The following is a 20,246-nucleotide window of genomic DNA, read 5'->3' on the forward strand; positions in this document are numbered from 1 at the left end:
TATATTTAAGGTTTTTGTTTTTACTTTTACTTTTCTAAGAGAAAGTCTTACTATTTAGCCCAGGCTGGCTTCAAACTCATAGTAATACTCCCGCTCTTCCTTCACGGGTGTTGGAGTGACAGTGGCCACCAAGCCAGGTTAGTGCAGTGTTGCCTTAGTTTGGCTTCTGTTTTGCTTGTTTAGTCCTAGGAAAGAAGTAAATTCTGGGCCTTGCACATGCTCATCTCGTGCTTCCCACTGAGCTTCTTTCCCAGACAGCTGATGCTCTCTAACCTAACATGGATCACCATGACAGATGAGATCTCCCTAGGAGCTCTGTCATCTTTTCTCTCGGCTAGTAAATCTAAACCAAGGCTGACCACAGATACACTCAAGAGGTGGCACTAGGCCTGCCAGCCTTCACTAGTCACAGAGGCTGGTGAACTGAGCAGCCATTGCTCAAGCTATGGTGACGTCTCTGAGGTGACGTCACACACCAGTGGCTGACTGACAAACTCTACCCCCAAACACTGCCCAGTCTAGATCAATACTTCTTTTCTTTGAGGCAGGAATTGGATTGACAATGAAGTGGGCAAAGAACACAAAGCACAGCTTGGGTCTCTGCCGGCCATTTTCAAAGTAGGTTTGATTAGCAGGAGAAGTTTGCTTACCATGGGTGGTTAGCAGGATTACCCACCCATACAGAATAAACAGTATGGACCATGCTGAAGACTTGGTTTCCACACTGTCAACTTAGACACACACATGTATACACACACACACACACACACACACACATACATATGCATAAAAACACACAGCTTTTCCTAAAAAGAAATCTCACTCTCAGTTTGTCTCAATTGGCAGAGGAAAATCAAGCCCCTCCCTCACCTTATCTTATAGGAAGGTATAAGAGGAATTGGAATGATCCCCAGAGACACCAAACAGCACCCTGCAGTTGAATGACTGGGGACAGGAAGATGGAGGGTGGCGGCAATAAGCAGTCAGCAGTTAATAAAAACAAAAGGGTTCTAAATCTGTAGGGTTAACTACCAGCAAAGATACACAATCACTCCACTCCTTCCTGATCAACCACATCTATGCAGGAGTCCAGTTTAAAGATACTTTACAAGGTCCCCCTCTTTCACAGAACCCCTGGTTAGCAGGTTTCACACACAAGCACAGAAGAGACCATCTCCAGGCATCCCGGCTGGACGTCATCCCTAGCAACTTCAGAAACTCCCCCAGTGATAGTGAGTCTCCAGGTACCCTGATGCCCGGGTCTCACATCTCACCTCGTACGCCCAGGGACATGGGTGACAATGTGGCAGGAGGCAGAGAAGCCAACGCATCTCACAGCCTTAAATCCGGATGTTGTGATGCTTAATTCTCGCTGTGTTGAGCGCCTTGGTCTGGGGCAGGTTGGCCTGTGCACACGCTTATGGAGAACTGTCTTGATTACTGGGGTGGGAAGACCCCACCCAGGGACTCCTGGGCCATGTCAGACAGGAGAGGGGTCCATGAGAGCAGGCAAGCAGGCATCCATTTGTTTTTCTCTGCTCTTGATGGTACCTGTGGTGGGACTGTCTGCTTGAGTTCCTATCTTGATTTTCCTTCAGTGATGGACTGCAATCTGGAATAGTAGTCTGAAATAAATCATTTCCTCCCATAAGCTGCTTTTGGTATGCGTGTTTTATCATGGCAACAGAAGTGAAACCAGAGCAGATGCCAAGAACGGTCACGGTGGGCAGACCTATATCATCAACCCTCTAGAGCAGTGGTTCTTAACCTTCCTAATGCTGTGACCCTTTAATACAGCTCCTCATATTGTGGTGACCCCCCCCCAACAATAAAATTATTTTTGTTGACACTTCATGATTAATTTTGCTACTGTTATGAATTGTAATGCAAATAACTGATGTGTAGGATATCTGATATGCGACCCTTGTGAAAGGGTAGTTCCATCCCAAAGGGGTTGCAACCCCCAGGTTGAGAAATGCTGCTCTAGTGTCTAGATCTAAGGAGATAGAAGCCCCACTTGAACTGAGGTCCAGTGAATGAGTCCTCTCTCACAAAAAGCCTGGGAGATGCTGACATCTGCCCTCTGTCTTTGCTCATGCAAAAGACATCATGAGCGAAGTTTCACTCCCAAGAACCTGAGAAGATGGGAGGGAGGGAGTTTTACATCACCACAGATCCCCTGGATCTTCAGTGCCACACTTCAGTTTGCCTTTAAAGAAAGTTCCTGTCTAGAAGCATTTGCATCAGGAGATGAATAAACTGTCTGGACAAGCTAGCCACCAGGGACAAAATACACTTTCTCCTCTCTCCACTAGAAATAGCAAGTAGATTCAGGGAACATTGTGGTTCTGACATTTACAACAGCACCCTCTCCCCTCCCCCACTGGAATCCAGAGGGAAAGGAACCAGGTTCCTCAGGGCAAGGAGCCTCTCCTGTTAAGTGAGAGTTATGAGTTAACTCCTCGGAGTTAAGTGTTGAGTCATGGTTTGCCGAGCTATATGAGATGGTAAGGAAGAAGGAAGACAAATGTGTGTTTGTCTGTGTGTGTCTGTGTGTGTACATGGTATACCCAAGCAATTGTGCAAGGAGTCAGGAAAGAGGATATTGGGGCTCTACATGCAGGTATCTGTGTATTGGAGCGCATGTATGTGTGCGTAGGTGTGTGGGGAGACACACCTGCACGTGTGTGCCAACGTGTGAAGCTAATGTTGGAGAGATCTGTGTCACCTATGCTCATGAAAGTAACCCCAGCAAACTCACTGGTTCCACTAAGGGAGGTTGGACAGAATCCTTTCTTGGTTTGTGAGTAACCTATCTGGTATGAATAGACGTCTCTTTATGTCTCCCCAGGAAAAGCCATAAAACAGAGTTACGTCTCATTGATATCTTTACAGAGCAGAACGCAACAGCTGCCTGCTGAAGAAATCAATGCTCACACCAGCCTGGAAGGTTGAAGCTTCTCCATCACAAAACTTCTGCAAGCAAATACGACATAAGCAGTGCTTTGTGCTTGTCTCTGCTGGGCATAACCCAGGGTAGCTCATCCTGGAGCAAGCTAAGCATAACCCAGGGTAGCCCATCCTGGAGCAAGCTGAGCATAACCCAGGGTAGCCTATCCTAGAGCTTGTCTCTGCTGAGCATAACCCAGGGTAGCCCATCCTAGAGCAAGCTAAAATAACCCAGGGTAGCCCATCCTAGAGCAAGCTAAATATAACCCAAGGTAGCCCATCCTAGAGCAAGCTGAGCATAACCCAGGGTAGCCCATCCTAGAGCAAGCTGAGCATAACCCAGGGTAGCCCATCCTAGAGCTTGTCTCTGCTGAGCATAACCCAGAGTAGCCCATCCTAGAGCAAGCTGAATATAACCCAGGGTGGCTCATCCTGGAGTAAGCCAGTGGCATAAGACCCCCAGCCACAACCTCCTTAAATCTGTAAAACTTTAAGTCACTTAAAGCATGTTTAAATAGTACACACACACACACACACACACACACACTAATATTAGAGATGAAGGCATGGAATCCTTACTCTCTGCTAAATTATCTCAACAACAGAGGCGAGTCTTACTGATAAAATGCTATGAGTATTACACACACCAGACCCCAATGTTTTTACCAGGCATGTCTATCTTCCATTCTGTATCAGAGCAGGGAAGGTGCACAGTAGAAAAAGCAGACCCAGTCTCTCAGCCTCCTCTCTCACCCAGAGTCCAGGATGAAGGCTGCTATAGGAGCACTATAGTAACCTTGGCAGCTTAAAACAGCTGACTGTAGTCAGGTTTACGGCACTAGAGACAGGGAGATGCTGGCTCTGAGGTCAGTCTTCCAAGCTACCCCATGAGATACTTGTAGGAACATCAGAGGGGTGGGAAATGACTCCCAGAGAATTAGTGAGCGTTTATCTATGCATGCAGTCATGTTCAGTAGAAATTAGTAAGCGTGTATCTGGGTACGCCCGTCTCTGTTAGATTTGGCAACTGTGGATCTACAGTTTCCATATCCCTGCAGAATTAGCAAATTTGTATCTGTGTGAATTAGTATCTGATTTGCTGTGAAATATGTGTCCCTAACTGTGAACTCCTAGATGAGGGGGGTCACATGACTCAAGAGCCAGGGACCTACAAGACCCAGAAGCTCAAAACGTTAAGAGTCACAAAGTCCCCTCCCAAGATGGTATGAGCAGCAGGCATCGCCTGTGGGCCTGAGGAGACTCTTCTTTGGAGTTGCCTGTGGGCTGCTGGGGGGGCGGGGAGGGGGAAGGAGCTCCAGGGATGCAGCTTCTGTGAGTCATCTCCATGCTGTGGTGGGCTGTTCAGTGGTACAGTTGTCTTTGAGTCTACCATACCCCTTTAAGAAACCTCACATCATAAGTAACTGAGTTGAACTCACTGGATCACTAAGCTAGACTTGCGTGGGATTGTTCCTTCAAAGTGTCATCAATGTGTCTGGGGTGGGCAGATATTTGTTCATATCGTCCCAGGAAATGCCACGCAGTAGTGTGATGGTTAATGCTGACTACCAGCTTGACAGGACTGGAATCTGCTAGGAGGCAAGTCTTCAAGCATGCTTGTGAGGAATTGTTTACAGTAAAATAGCCTCTGGCATGCCTGGAAAAGACTATTTTACTTATGCTAATTGGGGAAGACCCTTCCTAAAGGAGGGCAGTACTATCCCTGTAGGGTGGGGCCAGGACTTTCTTAAGTGGGAGGTAGCAATCTGAATATAGGCATTCATTTCTCTGCTTGATTGCAGAAGCACTGTGACCAGATATGTCAAATTCCTGCCTCTATGACTTTCCTGCCATAAATGGACTGTACTTGTAGCAGGTGGTATTGTCTGGTATTTTATCACAACAGAAAAGAAACTAAGACAATGGCATTTGCAAACCCTTAATAATCTCTGTCCCTTCTCTGTGCTGCTTGACTCCTTGAGTTGGGATCCATGGATGATTAAGGGCTTCTCTGTCTCTGCAGCAATACCCATGCCATCACAGCACAGAGGAAGGGATGTCTGTCAAACCCTGCTGTCTAGAATATGAGCTTGAATATGAGCCACTCCCTGGAGACAGGTCTCCTGACATCTACATCGCATCTCTGTGTAGAGAGATGAGTTTTAGAGCAATAGGAACTGATCTTACACCCAAAGGCAGAGGTCCGAGAAGCCTAAGCTGCAGGATGTGTCAGGAGGTCCTGATACATCCACTAGCAGCTACATGTACAGGGTAACAGGTCCTTCTGGGGGTCCTCAGGGGCCAGATGACTTCAGAAGTCAGATTTTCTCTTTCAGTTTTAGGATGCTTGTCTATTAACCCCCCAGCAGGACCTGAGGACACATACTACTAACTCATTAATTAGTTCTTGTACCTAAACATGAATATTTATAACAGCCATCTCTATACTACCAACTCATTAATTAGTTCTTGTACCTAAATATGAATATTTATAACAGCCATCTCTATCAGGTTATGAGACAGTCAGGCTTGCCAGGATGGGAGATTTGCCACCATCAGGCTCACTCCTTTCCATGAGAGACCTAAAACTCAGGAATTCAGGGGGGGAAAAAAACCTCAACAAGAAAATGGTTTATGGGGCAACTGACAAAGTCCCAGCAGACATTGCTTGACTAAAGCTTCCCATGAAACAGACGGGTCAAGATCCTAGAAGGTCTGTCTATCTATCTGGAGAGCTCCCGGCTTCAGAAACATGAAGAGAAATGATTGCAGAATCTTATACAAAGAATCAGAATCCCTGCTCCTCCTGAGTCCAAGGAGGGCAGAAACACTGTGTCTTACCACAGGCCACAGAAGGACACAGAATGCTGGCCCCATATGCTGGCAGATCCACAGGGTGCCTGCCAGGCAAGCACAGCTATGAGCCTCCTGCCATGCAGGAGCAGCAAGGGCACTCGGTAGATCTTGTTCTGTCCTATTCAGCACCAACATATCCCAGGTCTGCCCCCAACTTCTTACTGCAGGCAGCTAGCTCCTGACTCTGAGTCCATTCCCACAGCCTTGACTACAGTTGATTTTCATGTATCAATCACTGGTCTTCCCTCTTCCTCAAATCGAACTCAAGCTTTCCAAGCCTCTAGGACATCTCCAGCTGGGTGACTGGGTGACACAGACTACTGCTACATACCAATACCTGCCTGCTTTCCATAGCTCCAGCCTGGCTCCTGGGATGGTAACTTAACTGGTCCTGGCCAATGGAACATGAGCAGAAACGTCACATGTCACATCTAAGTTCTTCAGTATCAGGCCCACTGGCCTCATGTTCTTCTCTTCCCTGATGCCAAGACAAGAATGTAGACTTGACCAAACATTCTAAGTCTTAGAGTTATAGCTTAGAAAAATGACTGGGTTTGTGACAAACTGTGAGAGAAATAAAACCACATGTGTAGGAGGTAGGCACATGTGCATATGTGAGTATGTATAGGTTTTATATGTGTTACAGGCCATGGGGTAGTATCAAGTGTCCTTCTCTATCACTCTCTGCCTCATTCCTTTAAAATGGGATGTCTCACTGAACCTGAAACCAGGCTAGGTTGGCAGCTAGAAGCCCCAGGAACCCTCTTATCCCTACCTTTGTACCACCACCCCCTGCCTGCCCACAGCAAAGCTCTGGAGTCTCAGGTACATGTGTGGTAATACAAGCTTTTTATATGGCTACTGAGGACCTGAACCTGCTGACCCATTTCCTCAGCCCCGAGTAATGAACACGTACAGTGAAGATCCGCCAAGAATGGAGTTTCTGCTACGGCGGCCATCATGAGTTTCTCTGGCCTTCTTGGTGCTCAGCTTAAACACCCTCCTGGGTAATAGCCACCGGCTACAGAAAGCCCACCACTCTGCCTACTGGCCTCCAGCAGCTCACTCAGACATCTGCACAGTTACCCCAGTCAAGTGTCACATGGAAAACATTTGTATTTGGCTTCCATATTTATAATCTGTGTCTCTTTATCTGTCCCACCACTCCTTAGATGCAGGGGCTCACTGTGTAGCTAAGGCTAGCCTCAGACTCTCAAGGATTCACCCTTAGCATCCTGAGTGCTGGGATCACAGGCAGCACGGGCTTCCCATTCCATCCTTGTACGCACAGTGATTTGTAAACAGCAAACATCTGGTATATTTGATTTACTGAACTGGAAATCAGAGCCTTCTCATTAGATGACAGTGAACCCAAGGTCAGCTCCCCTGCCCAAGTCTCCATGTGCCTATCATTGCGCCACAGGCAAGAAAAGTAGGACACGGTCGCCCTATCACCCATCCTTTGCACCTGCAAAGGTCTTAAATAAATATTTCTGGTGTGAAAAGAGAGCTGCCACAGAAATGTCTGGGGCTCCTTGGGAACCCCGACACAGAGACAACAGATGAGCCATGTCCAGTTCCACCACTACCGCTCAGCCGGGACTCCCCAAACTCAAGCATAGGGAGAGGACGTGGAACAGGGGATCTTTTCTTTGGAAGTACAGTGAGCTGCCTACAGTGCTTTGCTCAGTGAATATTCTATTCTCACCTTTCAGAAGTCCCAGAATGTCTTAGTGCCAACCCATGAGAAGTGGTGACCAAAGATAATGATGGTCAGCTGTAAAGTTTTCACAACTGCCACACACTTAGATTCTACCTGCCACAGATGCAGCTTTGCTGTGGGGGTAGGGATGTGCATGAAACAAGATTAGCCCACAGTTGGGGCCAACAAGATGGCTCAGTGGGTAAAGGTGCTTGCCAGGCAAGCCTGGTAACCTGAGTTATCCCTGGAGGCCCTGTAAAGGTAAAAGGAAAGAAACAACTCAACAGAGTTGTCCCCCTGACCTCTTGTGCACACATGCCATCACACACATGTGCCTACAAATACATAGACACACATGTCTGCTTAAAAAGAGAGAGAGAGATTGATTGGGTAATGATGTTCAGAGACACGCATCCAGGTATAGAGCTGGACCCAGGACCCAGGTCCACAGCTCCAGGACAGCACAAGAAGACTTGCTGGCAGGACTTCATAGCATACATGGAACAAGGTTGGACTTCATGCACATTGAAGGTTGGGATCTAGAGACACTTGGGAAGCGCAGGAAGAAGTCACAACATTGGAGATGTGGTGAGGATGAGCATGGAGAGTCCAGGGAGCTGGGGTCCCACATCTGAACGCCAAGCATCACAGGCGGCCAACATGAGCTACCTACACACAGGTAGCAGTCACAGTGGAGCAGGAGCCATTCCCAGCTGACACTTGCTAGCCACAGGTCATAAATGTGGCTCTCCTAAGACTCTCAAGTCAATAATAACATCTGCATCCTAAGGAGATCATATGGGAGCATGCAGGGCTTGGAGGCCACTCACCTTGCAGGAAGATCCTGTTCCAGTAGGTTTTCCCAACTTGAATTCCCCCGAGGAACACCAGGTTGAAGAGGATGAGCATGGAGGTGGAGCAGGCGGCGAGCAGAGCATGCAGTCGATGGCGGGCTTGTGGGGAGAGGTGCCGGGCCTATGAGGAAACACAAGAAGTGTCTCACTGAGGGAGCAGAACTATGGCTAAGATTTACTTCTATGATGGTTTGTATATGCTCATCCCAGGGAGTGGCACTATTAGAAGGTGTGGCCCTGCTGGAGTAGGTGTGTCACTGAGATCGTGGGCTTTAAGATTCTCATCCTAGCCAGTATTCTGCTAGCAGCCTCCAGATGAAGATGTAGAACTCTCAGCTCTGCCTGCACCATGCCTGTCTGGACACTGCCATGCTCCTGCCTTGATGAGAACAGACTGAACCTATGAACCTATAAGCCAGCCCCAATTAAATGCTGTCCTTTATAAGACTTGGATTGGTCATGGTATCTCTTCACAGCAGTAAAACCCTAACTAAAACAATTTCTGACTGGGTGTTTCTATTGTTGTGATAAACTCCATAACTAAAAACAACCAAGCAGAAAATGGGGTTATTTCACCTTATAGCTTACATGTCTGTCATCCAGGGAAGTAAGGGCAAGAACTCACAGCAGGAACTGATTCAGAGGCCAGGGAAGAGTGCCGCTGACTGGCTCATTCCTCATGGCTTGCTAATCATGTTTTGAATATGCTTGGCCCAAGGAGTAACACTCTTAGGAGGTGTGGCCTTGTTGGAGGAAGTGTGTCACTATAGGGCTAGGCTTTGCGAGACCTTCCTCCTAGTTGCCTGGAAGCCAATCTTCTCCTATTTGCCTTCAGAACAAGATATAGAACGCTCAGCTCCTCCAGCACCATGTCTGTGTAGATGCTGCCATGCTTCCCACCTTGATGATAATGAACTGAACCTCTGAACCTGTAAGCCAGTCCCAATTAAATGATGCCACTTGTAAGAATTGACTTGGTCATGCTGTCTCTTCACAGCAATAAAACCCTAAGACTGTGACCTTCTAGATTGGTGGACTTGACCCTAAGATGTCAGTCAGCCTCTTGCAACCTGACTTGCTATGAGGTTGGGAGTATGAGAGAAACACTATGATTGCCAATTTGATGGAATTTAGAATCACCATAGAAACAAGCTTCTGGACAGGTCTGTGAAGGGGTTTCTAGACTGGGTTAACTGAATGAGAGCGAGTCCTAGACTGCGTAAGAGAGAGATGGGGCAGGGGTGGGGGGAGCTGAGCACCCTCTCTCCCTCTGCCTCCTGCCTGTGAATGCAATGTGGCCAGCTGCTTCATGTTCCTGCCTCCGTGACTTTCACAGCATGATGGACAGAACCCTCAAACTGTATGGCAAAATAATCCCTTCCTTCCTAAAGCTGCCTTTGTCAGGCATTTTGACATCATAACAAGGACTTGATATAGTTTCTCAACAACACACTGCAGCAGCAGTTGCTAGAAGGTGGCTGACCACAGTATCTGAAGGACTATGGATAGAGGGACCTTCCCAGGGAGCACAGAAGCTGTTATCCTTCCTGTGTCCTCATTTCATGCCCCTTTGGTAGTTCCTCACGAGTTTTACAAAGCAAACCAAGTCTTTGTACCTCATCTCTTACATTGCAGTTGCCCCTACCAGTAAGGCTACCCCACCATGGCAAGAGACATGAGAACCCCATAAAGACATCTGTGTGTCCAGAGTAGAGCTAGGGGCAGCACCACGGGGCTTCTAACAAATGCTTCAGTGGAGTCTACAGGTACAGGAAGGGGAGCAATAGAAAGGTCGTAGATATTTCCTAACAGTTCTCTGAGGCCACCAGCTTCAGCCGTGCTGTGATTTCAAAGACTCCATGGCAGCAGCCTGGGTGAGTCACACAGGCAGAGACCAGTCCAGAGGGTGAATCTCAGCAGGGTTTGGCTGTGGTGACCTGATGTGACTGTCACTTAGTCAGAGTCCCCTCAGTCTAGAGAAATCAATTCCCACCCAGGTTCACTCCTGGACGATGGGCTCCAGGGCTGTTTCCGAAGCACTGATCTGATGTGGAGGGGCAGCTCCCTGACGCTGTTTCCTCTTCCCACACCAGCTTACAGGGACTTTTATGGCCACCATACATCTGTGTGGCCTCGGCATGAATAAGCCATATGGGGGACAGTGGCAGAGCTGGCTGTCTGGATGTGGCCTGGAAAGCTCTCCATCCCACACGTCTCAGACAAGATGAGGCTGTCACTCTAGCTGCCCCAAGAGGCCATGAGCAGAATCATGGATGCTGTCACGCAAGGCAGAGAAGGACATGCTCATTACCCAGCTACCCACTCCGGAGAATGCCTGTCCACTGTGGTTTGCATTTGAAAGCAGAAGAAGATGTTCTGTAGGCAATACTGACTCAGCTAGCAACAACTGGGGAGGAGGCCAGGAAACGAACATGAAGAACTCAGAATAATAAATCAAGAAACCGTGAGCTATCTGAATAGGTATGAATGTGTCCAAATAATTCCCTGTAGCTACAGAGGCTGCTGTGACAAATTTGTCTTCCCAGGGCCCAGTGAGCGAAACCCAGTCAGTCTGTCCTCCACCCTGAACCTGACACTCTAGGAGGGAGTTGAAAGACCACCCCATTTTTCCTTTATCAGTGTAACCCCCAGTCAGGGTACAAAGACTGGTGAAGCTCAAGGAGGCTCTTCTTTTATTAGAGTTGACTAAAATCATTTATAAGCCAACAGAGAACATGTCGAATGACTAGGCTCCCATGGGCTTGCTCAGCTGGCTGTCATGTCCCCTAAACAGGAAGGCCAGGCAGAGTAGGAGGCTGAGCTGAGTGCCCATGTGGAATAGGGGGTTGTGATGGCTGGAGTGGGCATGGGTAGGGTAGGGGAAGCGCAAAGGAGGGACAAGGGAGTGTGAAGAATTGGACCTGGTTTACCCCTGAGGACTGTTTGAACACTAAGATGTTGCTCCAACTATTATATAAGGACTACTTGAACACAAAATCCAATAGTCAGGCTAATAACAGAGGGATACAGAGTCACAAGTGGGTGAGTAGTTCATACCATGTGGACACACTGGAAAGAGAGAAGGGTCACATTTCAGGAAAGACAGAAGTGGGCTAGAGCTCAAGAGTTCTCCAAGTTACTTGGAGCTTCAACAACCAACTTTTTAAACCAACTTTTACATTGGTTATTGCTAGAACTTTCCAGGTAGTACTTTCAGAGCACAGCTGGCTTTGAGTAATTAAACTGTGGAATCAAAACTGCAGATAATGAGGGTTACTGTTCATGGAGATAGGTTGACATTGGGGGTCCCAGCCACTGGCTTATTTTTTTTAAAGACGTATTTATTTTATTTATATGAGAACACTTTAGCTGTCTTCAGACATACCAGAAGAGGGAATCAGATCTGATTACAGATGGTTGTGAGCCACCATGTGGTTGCTGGGAATTGAACTCAGGACCTCTAGTAGAGCAGTCAGTGCTCTTAACTGCTGAGCTATCTCTCCAGCCCCTCTGTTTTATTTTTTTAAATTATACCATTCTTAGATGTCCCAAGAGTGAATAACAGGGTATATTCCCTTGCTCCACACAGCAATATCAATAAGTAGAATGTTATAAATCCTTATTATAAACCCTTTATTTCCTTTGTGCTCTTTGACATCCTATGATGGCAGTCACTCCTGTGGTCTATTGTATCTAGGATGTAAGCACATATGCACCGCAGTCATCCACCCTCCTGCTTCATATGCTTAAAAACACCCTGGATAAGAGAACTCTTGTTGAAGAATTGTAAACGAGACCAGAAGAATATCAGTGTAAAGTAAAGGAGCCATAAAACATGACAATGAAAGTCCAGTTGCCAACCTGATCAGATATCAACAGTGTGACTGACAAACAGAATTTTAATTTCATTAACATGAATTTATCAGGATGAAAAAAAGAGTTCTGGTGTGGTTTGGGCTATTCCCAGAAAGGGCTGTGGCACTCCATTATGCTTTATGCTGGGAGCAAATATTTGGGAGTGGTGCTGTCCCCAAGACATGTTTGAAAAGTTGTTAGTTTCCTTCAGTGACTATCCCACCAGTCCTAAGAATGAGTAAAGCCCCTGTGCCTCCAGCTGCTGATGAACAAGGCCACTGGATCCAAGCCTCCTCACCACACACGTCTGAAACTCAGAGGATGGCATGGAAGGAAGATAGAGCGCGTTAGCAAGAACCACTCTGTCCACATGCCGATGTCACAAACGTGGCAGAGAAGTAGGCTGTGGGAGTTTCCTTTCCTTGTGAGTATAACCTACTAGGTTCAGTGAAGACATGGGACCTGCCCTGATTACATGAGTGTCCCAGAACACCAGGAATCTCAGGCCTCAGGTAGGCCTTTGCTCAACCATCTGAGAACTGTTTTAGACCAAAGGTGGGAACGTGACAGCAGCAACCAAGGCTTCTTTAACACACATACTTCCAAGGTGAGGACTAACTTGAAACCAACTGAATCTCAGAGCTCAACCAACTTCTGTCAAACTAGTTTGTGCTTCTTGCTGTGAGATGTTGCTTCACATCTCCATAGAAACACCCCTGTCTCTTCCAGGCAACATCCAGTTTCTGGAAATTGCAAGATTGGCTGGGCCAGCAAGCTGGTACCAGGGGTTCAGGCTGCAGCATGTGTTATAGTGAGGTCACATGTGTGGGATGGGGGCAGCTGGTGCTACAGAGCTGAAGGCTGCTGAGCTCGGCCCCTTGACTGTCCACAGAGGAGCTGAGATTGGGGGCAGCTGAGCATCTGGGGGAGCAGATGGCAGGAGGAATGGCTGCTGGAGACTGTGACAAAGGCTTGGCAAGTGTGACCTGATGCTGTTGATTTTTAAATAGGGGAGAAGCTAAGAATGGAAACAGGGTGGGATTGAGCAGCTGGACATGGTTCCCCCCAAAATCACAGATTTTCATTTTCTAATGACAATGTCAACTAGAGCATGTGGGGGATGGGAGCAGCAGCAGTGGGGGAGGCAACAGTGGACATCAGTGGGGACAGGTGGGCACCCATGAACTCACACGTGAGTCCTTACTGTTCAGTCCCTTCCTGTGCCCAAGCAAAATGAATATATGAAATATTCAGAAAGCAATGCCTCCAACCTTCAAGTATATGTATGGAACATCAGAAAGAACATAGTCATATTTTGTATGCTAATTAAGGTTTTTAATTAAAATTAGAAAGTACCTGCTCCCTTCAGTTTCATTTCCTAGTTTGCTGCTGAGCTCTGAACGTGCTCCCAGAAACACCTACAGCTCAAACACTGCTTCTATTCCCCAACCCAGAGCGCACTTCTGCACACACATCTCATACAGGAAGGGTTCTCTCCACATGGCCTGTGTCAGTGGCCCATGTGTGCCAGTGGCCTGTGTAAGTCAGCAGCTTGCATGTATCAGCAGTCCATGTATGTCAGTGGCCTGTGTCAGAGACCTGTGTCAGTGGCCTGTGTGTGTCAGTGTGGCAATGTACTTGAGAGGAACAACTTAAAATAAGGACAGTTTATAGACACTCATTGTTTAACCCAGTGCTTTGGACCAGAGAAAGGCAGACTATAACTGCTGTGAGAGCGAGGGGGGAGGCTGCTTCCCTATGGTAGCCAGGAAGAATGGGGAGGGGTGTGAGGCAAGAGATAAGATACGGCCCCCAAGGACATTTCCCAAGAATTGACTCCCTTCCAGTAAGTCTGTCACTTCCGATCAGCCTACCATGCTATCTACTATCAGTGGATTAATCTATCGATGAGGTCAGAGGTGTTGTGATCCAATCATGTCCCCAAAGCTGCACCTCTAGGAACACTGCTGCCATGGGAACCAAGCCTTTGGGGAATATTCTTGCTGCAGCCCAAGAAAGGCACCAAGTATTGATTCCAGAAGCAGAAATGCATGGTTGATACACTGAAATTCTAAAGGGTCTCAGGTACCCCGGGGAGAGCTTGGTTTCTGGGAAGTGGGGCTCAAATACCCTGAGGGGCTCAGTTTTGGGGGGCTTGGGTACCTCTGGGGACTCTGTTATTCCAGAGACTCAGGTACTCTGAGGCTCAGGTACACCAGAGAGTCAGCAAATCTTTCCAGAAAGTGACAGATCAAAGAACAGAGGCTACTTTGATAAAAATTAACAGGTCCTGTGGCTGGGTCCAGGAACAAACACAAGATTTCAGTTAGATGGCAAGAATGAATTCAGAAACTCCACTGCATATCACAATGGGAAATTTAATAATGCATATTATTATTTTTTTAAGATGTACTTAGTTTTATTTAAGTATATAGGTGTTCTGTCTGTCTGTCTGTCTGTGAAACACATATATTCCTGGTGCTCATGGAGTCCAGAAAAGAGCATTAGATCTCCTGGAGCTGGAATTATGGACATTTGTAAGCTGTCGTGTGGATACTGGGAACTGAACCTAGATCCTCTGCAAGAGCAGCCAGTGCTCTTAACCAGTGTGCTGTCTCTCCAGCTCCAGCATACTGTATTCTTGAAAACTGTATAGAAAGCAGATTCTGAGTGTTCTCACTAGAGAAAATAACCTCACAAGATTATGCCCCTATGAACCCACTCAACCCCTCCATAACATATCAGCAGTTAAAAATGTGCTTTACATGGTAAATATATGAATTTTTCATCTTCTCATTTAAAAAAAAATAAATAAGTATTTTTTCCACACCTAAATTTGGAATGGAAGAAGTTAAATGATTTCTGTTCGTAACACAAGAATGCAGGTTTTGGGAAAAAGCAAAAGAACTCATCGGAAGAAATGAAAAATTGAACAAAATTTTAGGATTGCAAAATCAATATGCAAGAAAATGGTTGTTTTTTATATACTATAAACACTTTTTTAAAAGCTAGGGAGCTGGGGATGTGGCTCAGTGGTTAAAGTGCTTTCTGTGCATGCATAAGGACTTAGATTTGGATTCCTGGGTCCCACAGAAGGCTGGACACAGCAGCACACATCTCCCAATGTTCCTAGGCCAGATGGGAGGGAGGAAGAGAAGGGAGACTCCCTGGGAGCCTGCAGACCAGCCAGCCTGGTGTACACAGCAGCAAGCAATGGGATGCCCTGTCTGAAACTACTGAAGGCAAGAATCAACACCCAAGGTTGCCTGACTCTACAAGTGTACAGTAGAGAGCATGAACTCTTATACAAATACATTTTTTAAAAGAAATCAAGAAAATTTATAACAGCACAAAAAAAGGAATTAAATATTTAAGATGAAACCTAGCCAAGAAAACAAAATTCTTACACACTGAAACTGAAACATGGCTTCAAGAACACATAAGTCACAAAGAGGCAGCCATGTTTGTAGCCTCAAGATTTCAGTTAGACAGCAAGAAAAAATTCAGAAGCTCTAGTGTATATCACGATGGGAAACTTAATAATGCATTTTTTTTAAAGACGGACTTATTTTTATTTAAGTGTATCAGTGTTCTGCCTGTAAGTATGAGTAACAATATTATAGTTACATACAGACTTAATGCAGAGCCCATCTAAGTCCCAACACATTCTTTGCAGGAATAGTCCCATCCTAAATCCATTTTTAATCTTAAAGAACCCTGAATAACCAGAACAGCACTGGAAAGCAAGAGCAGAGTTGGAGGATCCACATTCCCTGATTTCAAAACTTGCTAACAAAGTCACACCAGCCAAAGCTGCGGGAGTGGCCAGAGACTGGCCTGTGATAGAGTGTGACCCAGGGCACACACAGTGGCCTAGAGACCAGCCTATGATAGAGTGTGACCCAGGGCACACACAGTGGCCTAAATGTCAGCATGTGATAGAGTGTGACCCAGGGCACACACAGTGGCCTAGAAGTTGGCATGTGAACAGATGGAACAAAATAGAAAGTCCGATAGAAACCAATCTGTGGGGTTACAGCATGGTCACCTTGGAGGCTCAGAGCACCCCATGAAGATACAATGCCTGTCTGTGTGTCCACCCACAACAATAAAACTGGCCCTTATACTGTATTAAAAATCCAATCAAAATAAATCAAACATCTAAAGATGAGGACTAACATTGTAAAACTCCTCATAGAAAACAGTGGGAAACAAGCGCCTAGCACGGGATTTTCCGTGGCTTCTTACAGGCTGCAGTGGGACAAGCTTCCAATGCACAGCCTTTGAGGGACATTTCAGATCCAAACCATAATATTCACCAGGTGTCGGTTTCAAAAGCAAAAGCATTTGGCTTGCAGTCACATGAAAAATTTAAAACTCAATTGGAATTTACCAAAAATCATAACAATGTAAGGAAAAAAGAGCTGAAAAATTGCAGAGATTTCAAGTGTCTTGTATTACAGGATGCAATTGACAGGGAAAAGGCAACCCAACAATAGAAAATACCCACAATCATGTGTCAGTGAGGGATTAATGTTCAGAATATGTAAAGAACTACTACTATTCAACAACAACAAAAGCCAAAAACCCCTGAGAAATGGGAAGAACTTGATTGGCATTCATTCAGACAATACATACAAATGCCCAGTGGTCAGATGGTTCCCGCTCAGTGTTAACAACCCCAGAAGGTGCTGATCCATCTCTCCTATGATGCCTTCTTCAAAGAAGCAGGAGGAGGAGAAGGATGGGCAGGAGGAATAGGAAGAGGGGAGGGGGAGGAGGAGGAGGAGGAGGAGGAGGACAAAGAAAGGACTGAGGATATGGCTCAGTGGATGAAGCACCTGCCATGTAACCCTGATGCCATGAGTTTGAATTCCCGGAACCATGTAAATCTGGGTCCACTGGAGTCTCTGTAATTTCAGCACTCCCACAGTGAGACAGGAGATGGAGACAGACAAAACAAAACAAAACAAAACAAAACAAAACAAAAACAAAAACAAACAAGTCCTCAGAAGCTCACAGATGTACATGGTGGTAAACAAGGAAAGGACCCTGTTCTCACGTGACATGGAAGATGAGAAGTAACACCCAAAGTTCTCTGTCCTCCATCCACACAGATGCTGGATACCTGCAGGCCCTGTTCATGACACACACACACACACACACACACATACACACACACACACACACACACACACTCAGTGTGGCCAAGGCTGGTTAGAACACAGAATGCTAGAGAAACTATGTAAAATGCCCAATGGGTCTTAAAAAATGAACAGAACACTATCATGTCCAACTGCAAACCCAGTTCTACTACACTCATGAGAAAGGCGTTGAGAGTGCATGCTAGGGAGAGCAGTGACTCAGGTACTTACACACCCATGTTCATAGCAGCTCATTCACATGAGCAAATGACAGATGTGACCCAAATTCTAGGCAGGGAGAGTGTCCAGGGTGTAAAGAGTCACCCTAAAGAGTTCAGATCCTGAACCTATGTAGAAGCCCATGCCTCTGTAGTCCTGCTGCTCCCATGACAAACAAGAGGCAGAATCAGGAGAAGCCCCAAATGTTAGCAAGGAATCAGCCTATCAAACATAGTAGCAAACAAGAGTTCTGTCTCAAGCAAGGTAAAAAGCAAGGCCTGAGACCTGAGTTTATCCTCTGACCTCTATTCATGTACTGTGGCACATATGTACCATGCTCATACATAAACACAAACATATATGCATACATACATCATACACTGGCATGCACATATAAACACACAAAGATCTTAGAAAGAAAAAAGAAGGAACCACGAAACCATTCAGATGCCTATCAGTAGATTAGAGAATAAATAAAATGTATATAAATATAGTAAAGTACTAATAAGTAGATTAGTGAATGGATAAAATTTATGTAAATATAGTGAAGTATTACTCAGCATTAAAAAGGAAATTCTGATACACACTACAACACAGATGAGCCTTAGGAACAGTAAGCTAAATGGAATATTCCAGACACAAGGAGACACACATTATCTGACTCTGGCTGAATGAGACACTCAGAACAGCTGAAGTCACACAGAATGCAGAACAGTGGCTACTAGGGACTGCTTAATGGGGACATAGTGAGCTCATAGAAATCTCTGGGAATTCATGATGTTACGGTGAGATGACAGTGTAAATGAACCTGACACCACTGGATTTTATGCTTAACAGTGATGAAAATGGTAAGTTATACTGTGCATTTATCTTATCACAGTGAGAAGAATTAACAGGCCTTCTCTATCAGACAGATACACAGAAGAGATTGCATGTGATTTTCAAGCACATGTGGGCCATGAACACACTGAGCCTGCACTCAGTTAGGGGTTGGCAGCGACATTCATTCTACAAGATCATGGGTGCATTATCAAGACATGGCAAAAATTAACACACCATCAAAATCTAAAGTTGCATCCAAAGCCAAAGCCTTTATTTATAATATTATTATCTATAATAATAAAATGAATAGGTTTCAGCAGTTATAATCAGGAAACTAAGGCAAAAACTAACAAAAAACAAAAACATAAACGTGAGAGGAAGACAGCAGGGACTTTAAGGACTCTGCTGCCTTAATGGCAATGTGACTGAAGCTCTCAATGGAAACAGTAAATATCTTGAAAAATAAATGACCTGAAATTTCAAATACAAAATCTAGAAACACTGAGAAAGCGTCTCTAAGGAAGCACAGCAACAGCCAAAGCTGTAGAAACTCTAAAGCCATAATCAGGCAAAGCTGAGAAAGTTCGCACAGGCAGCCTTGATGCACAAGTTCAACCCAGTGGCCAAGGGGAAGGTGATTTTCATTTCACAGAAACTATTTTTTAAAAAAGAAAACTATTCCATAACATTAGCATAGCCCTGATATCCAAGTCATAAAAAGAAAAGGGGCTGAAGAGGTGGCTCAGTGGCTAAGAGCACTGAACCAGGTTCAGTTCCTAGCACCCACATCAGGTGGTACTTGTAACTCCAGTTTCAGAGGATCTGACAACCTCCTCTGGCTTCCTGGTGTTCCTGTACACCTACTATACATACAAAACTCATGTAGGCACACAGACATACACACAAAATAAATAAATTTAAAAACAAAACCAGAAGCTAACACACTTCCTTAAAAATTACAAAGCAAGGGACTGTGAATAAAAATAAGAGCAACTTAAAAATATGTTCAATGTGCTGGCTAGTCTTATGTTAACCTGATATACAAACTAGAGTTATCTGAGAGGAGGAAACTTCAATTGAGAAGATGCCTCCATAAGATCCAGCTGTAAGGTATCTTCTCAATTAGTGATTGAAGGGACAGGGCCCAGTCCTTTGTGGATGGTGCCATCCCTGGGCTGGTAGTCCTTTGTTCTATAAGAAACTAGGCTGAGCAAGCCATGGAGAGCAATCCAGTAAGCAGCACCCTTCCATGGGTTCTGCATCAGCTCCTGCCTCCAGGTTCCTACCCTCTGTGAGTTCCTGTCCTGACTTCTTTCAAAGACAAACAGAGGTATGGAAGTGTAAGTCAAATAGGCACTTTCCTCCCAAACTTGATTTTTAGTCACAAACAACAATAGAAAGACAAGTTGGTACCAAGATTATGGGATATTGCTGTGACAGACCTGGCCATGATCTTAGGAGGGTTGCAGAGGGACTTGTAAATCTTGGGCTAGAAAACCTACTGAATATTGAAAGCTCAGTGGTATGTTCTGTGGGAAGTTGGAGATAAGAATGTTGAGAACAGCTCTTCCGGTCTGACCAGCACCGGGGTAGCTAGAGCTCAGGGTCAGCTGACACCCGCCAGCTACCCACGACACCCGCCACAGGATCTTGAGACTTCTGGTGAGTGGAACTCAGCTTCTGCTCCAGTCCAATCGCACAGGAACTGAGACTGCTTTGGTTGGGGAGGCAGAAATCCGGCCTGAGTAGGGCCACAAGCCTCTTCCGGTCAGACTACCACCGGGGTAGCTAGGGCGCAGGGTCGGCTGACACTCGCCAGCTACCCACAACACCCGCCACAGGATC

The 20,246-nt window shown here is 45.9% G+C and overlaps 1 protein-coding gene across 1 annotated transcript in view; it reads right to left on the reverse strand.

The window, feature by feature from the left end:
- Hhat (hedgehog acyltransferase) overlaps positions 1-20,246 on the reverse strand; it is a 241,969-nt gene that overhangs the window by 31,418 nt on the left and 190,305 nt on the right. The window contains exon 11 of the mRNA XM_021171103.2: positions 8,338-8,482. Within this exon, the coding sequence (XP_021026762.1) occupies positions 8,338-8,482 (145 nt within the window). The remainder of the gene's footprint in view (positions 1-8,337; positions 8,483-20,246) is intronic.

This window comes from Mus caroli, chromosome 1 (assembly GCF_900094665.2).
Source record: "Mus caroli chromosome 1, CAROLI_EIJ_v1.1, whole genome shotgun sequence".
Lineage (NCBI taxonomy): Eukaryota > Metazoa > Chordata > Mammalia > Rodentia > Muridae > Mus > Mus caroli.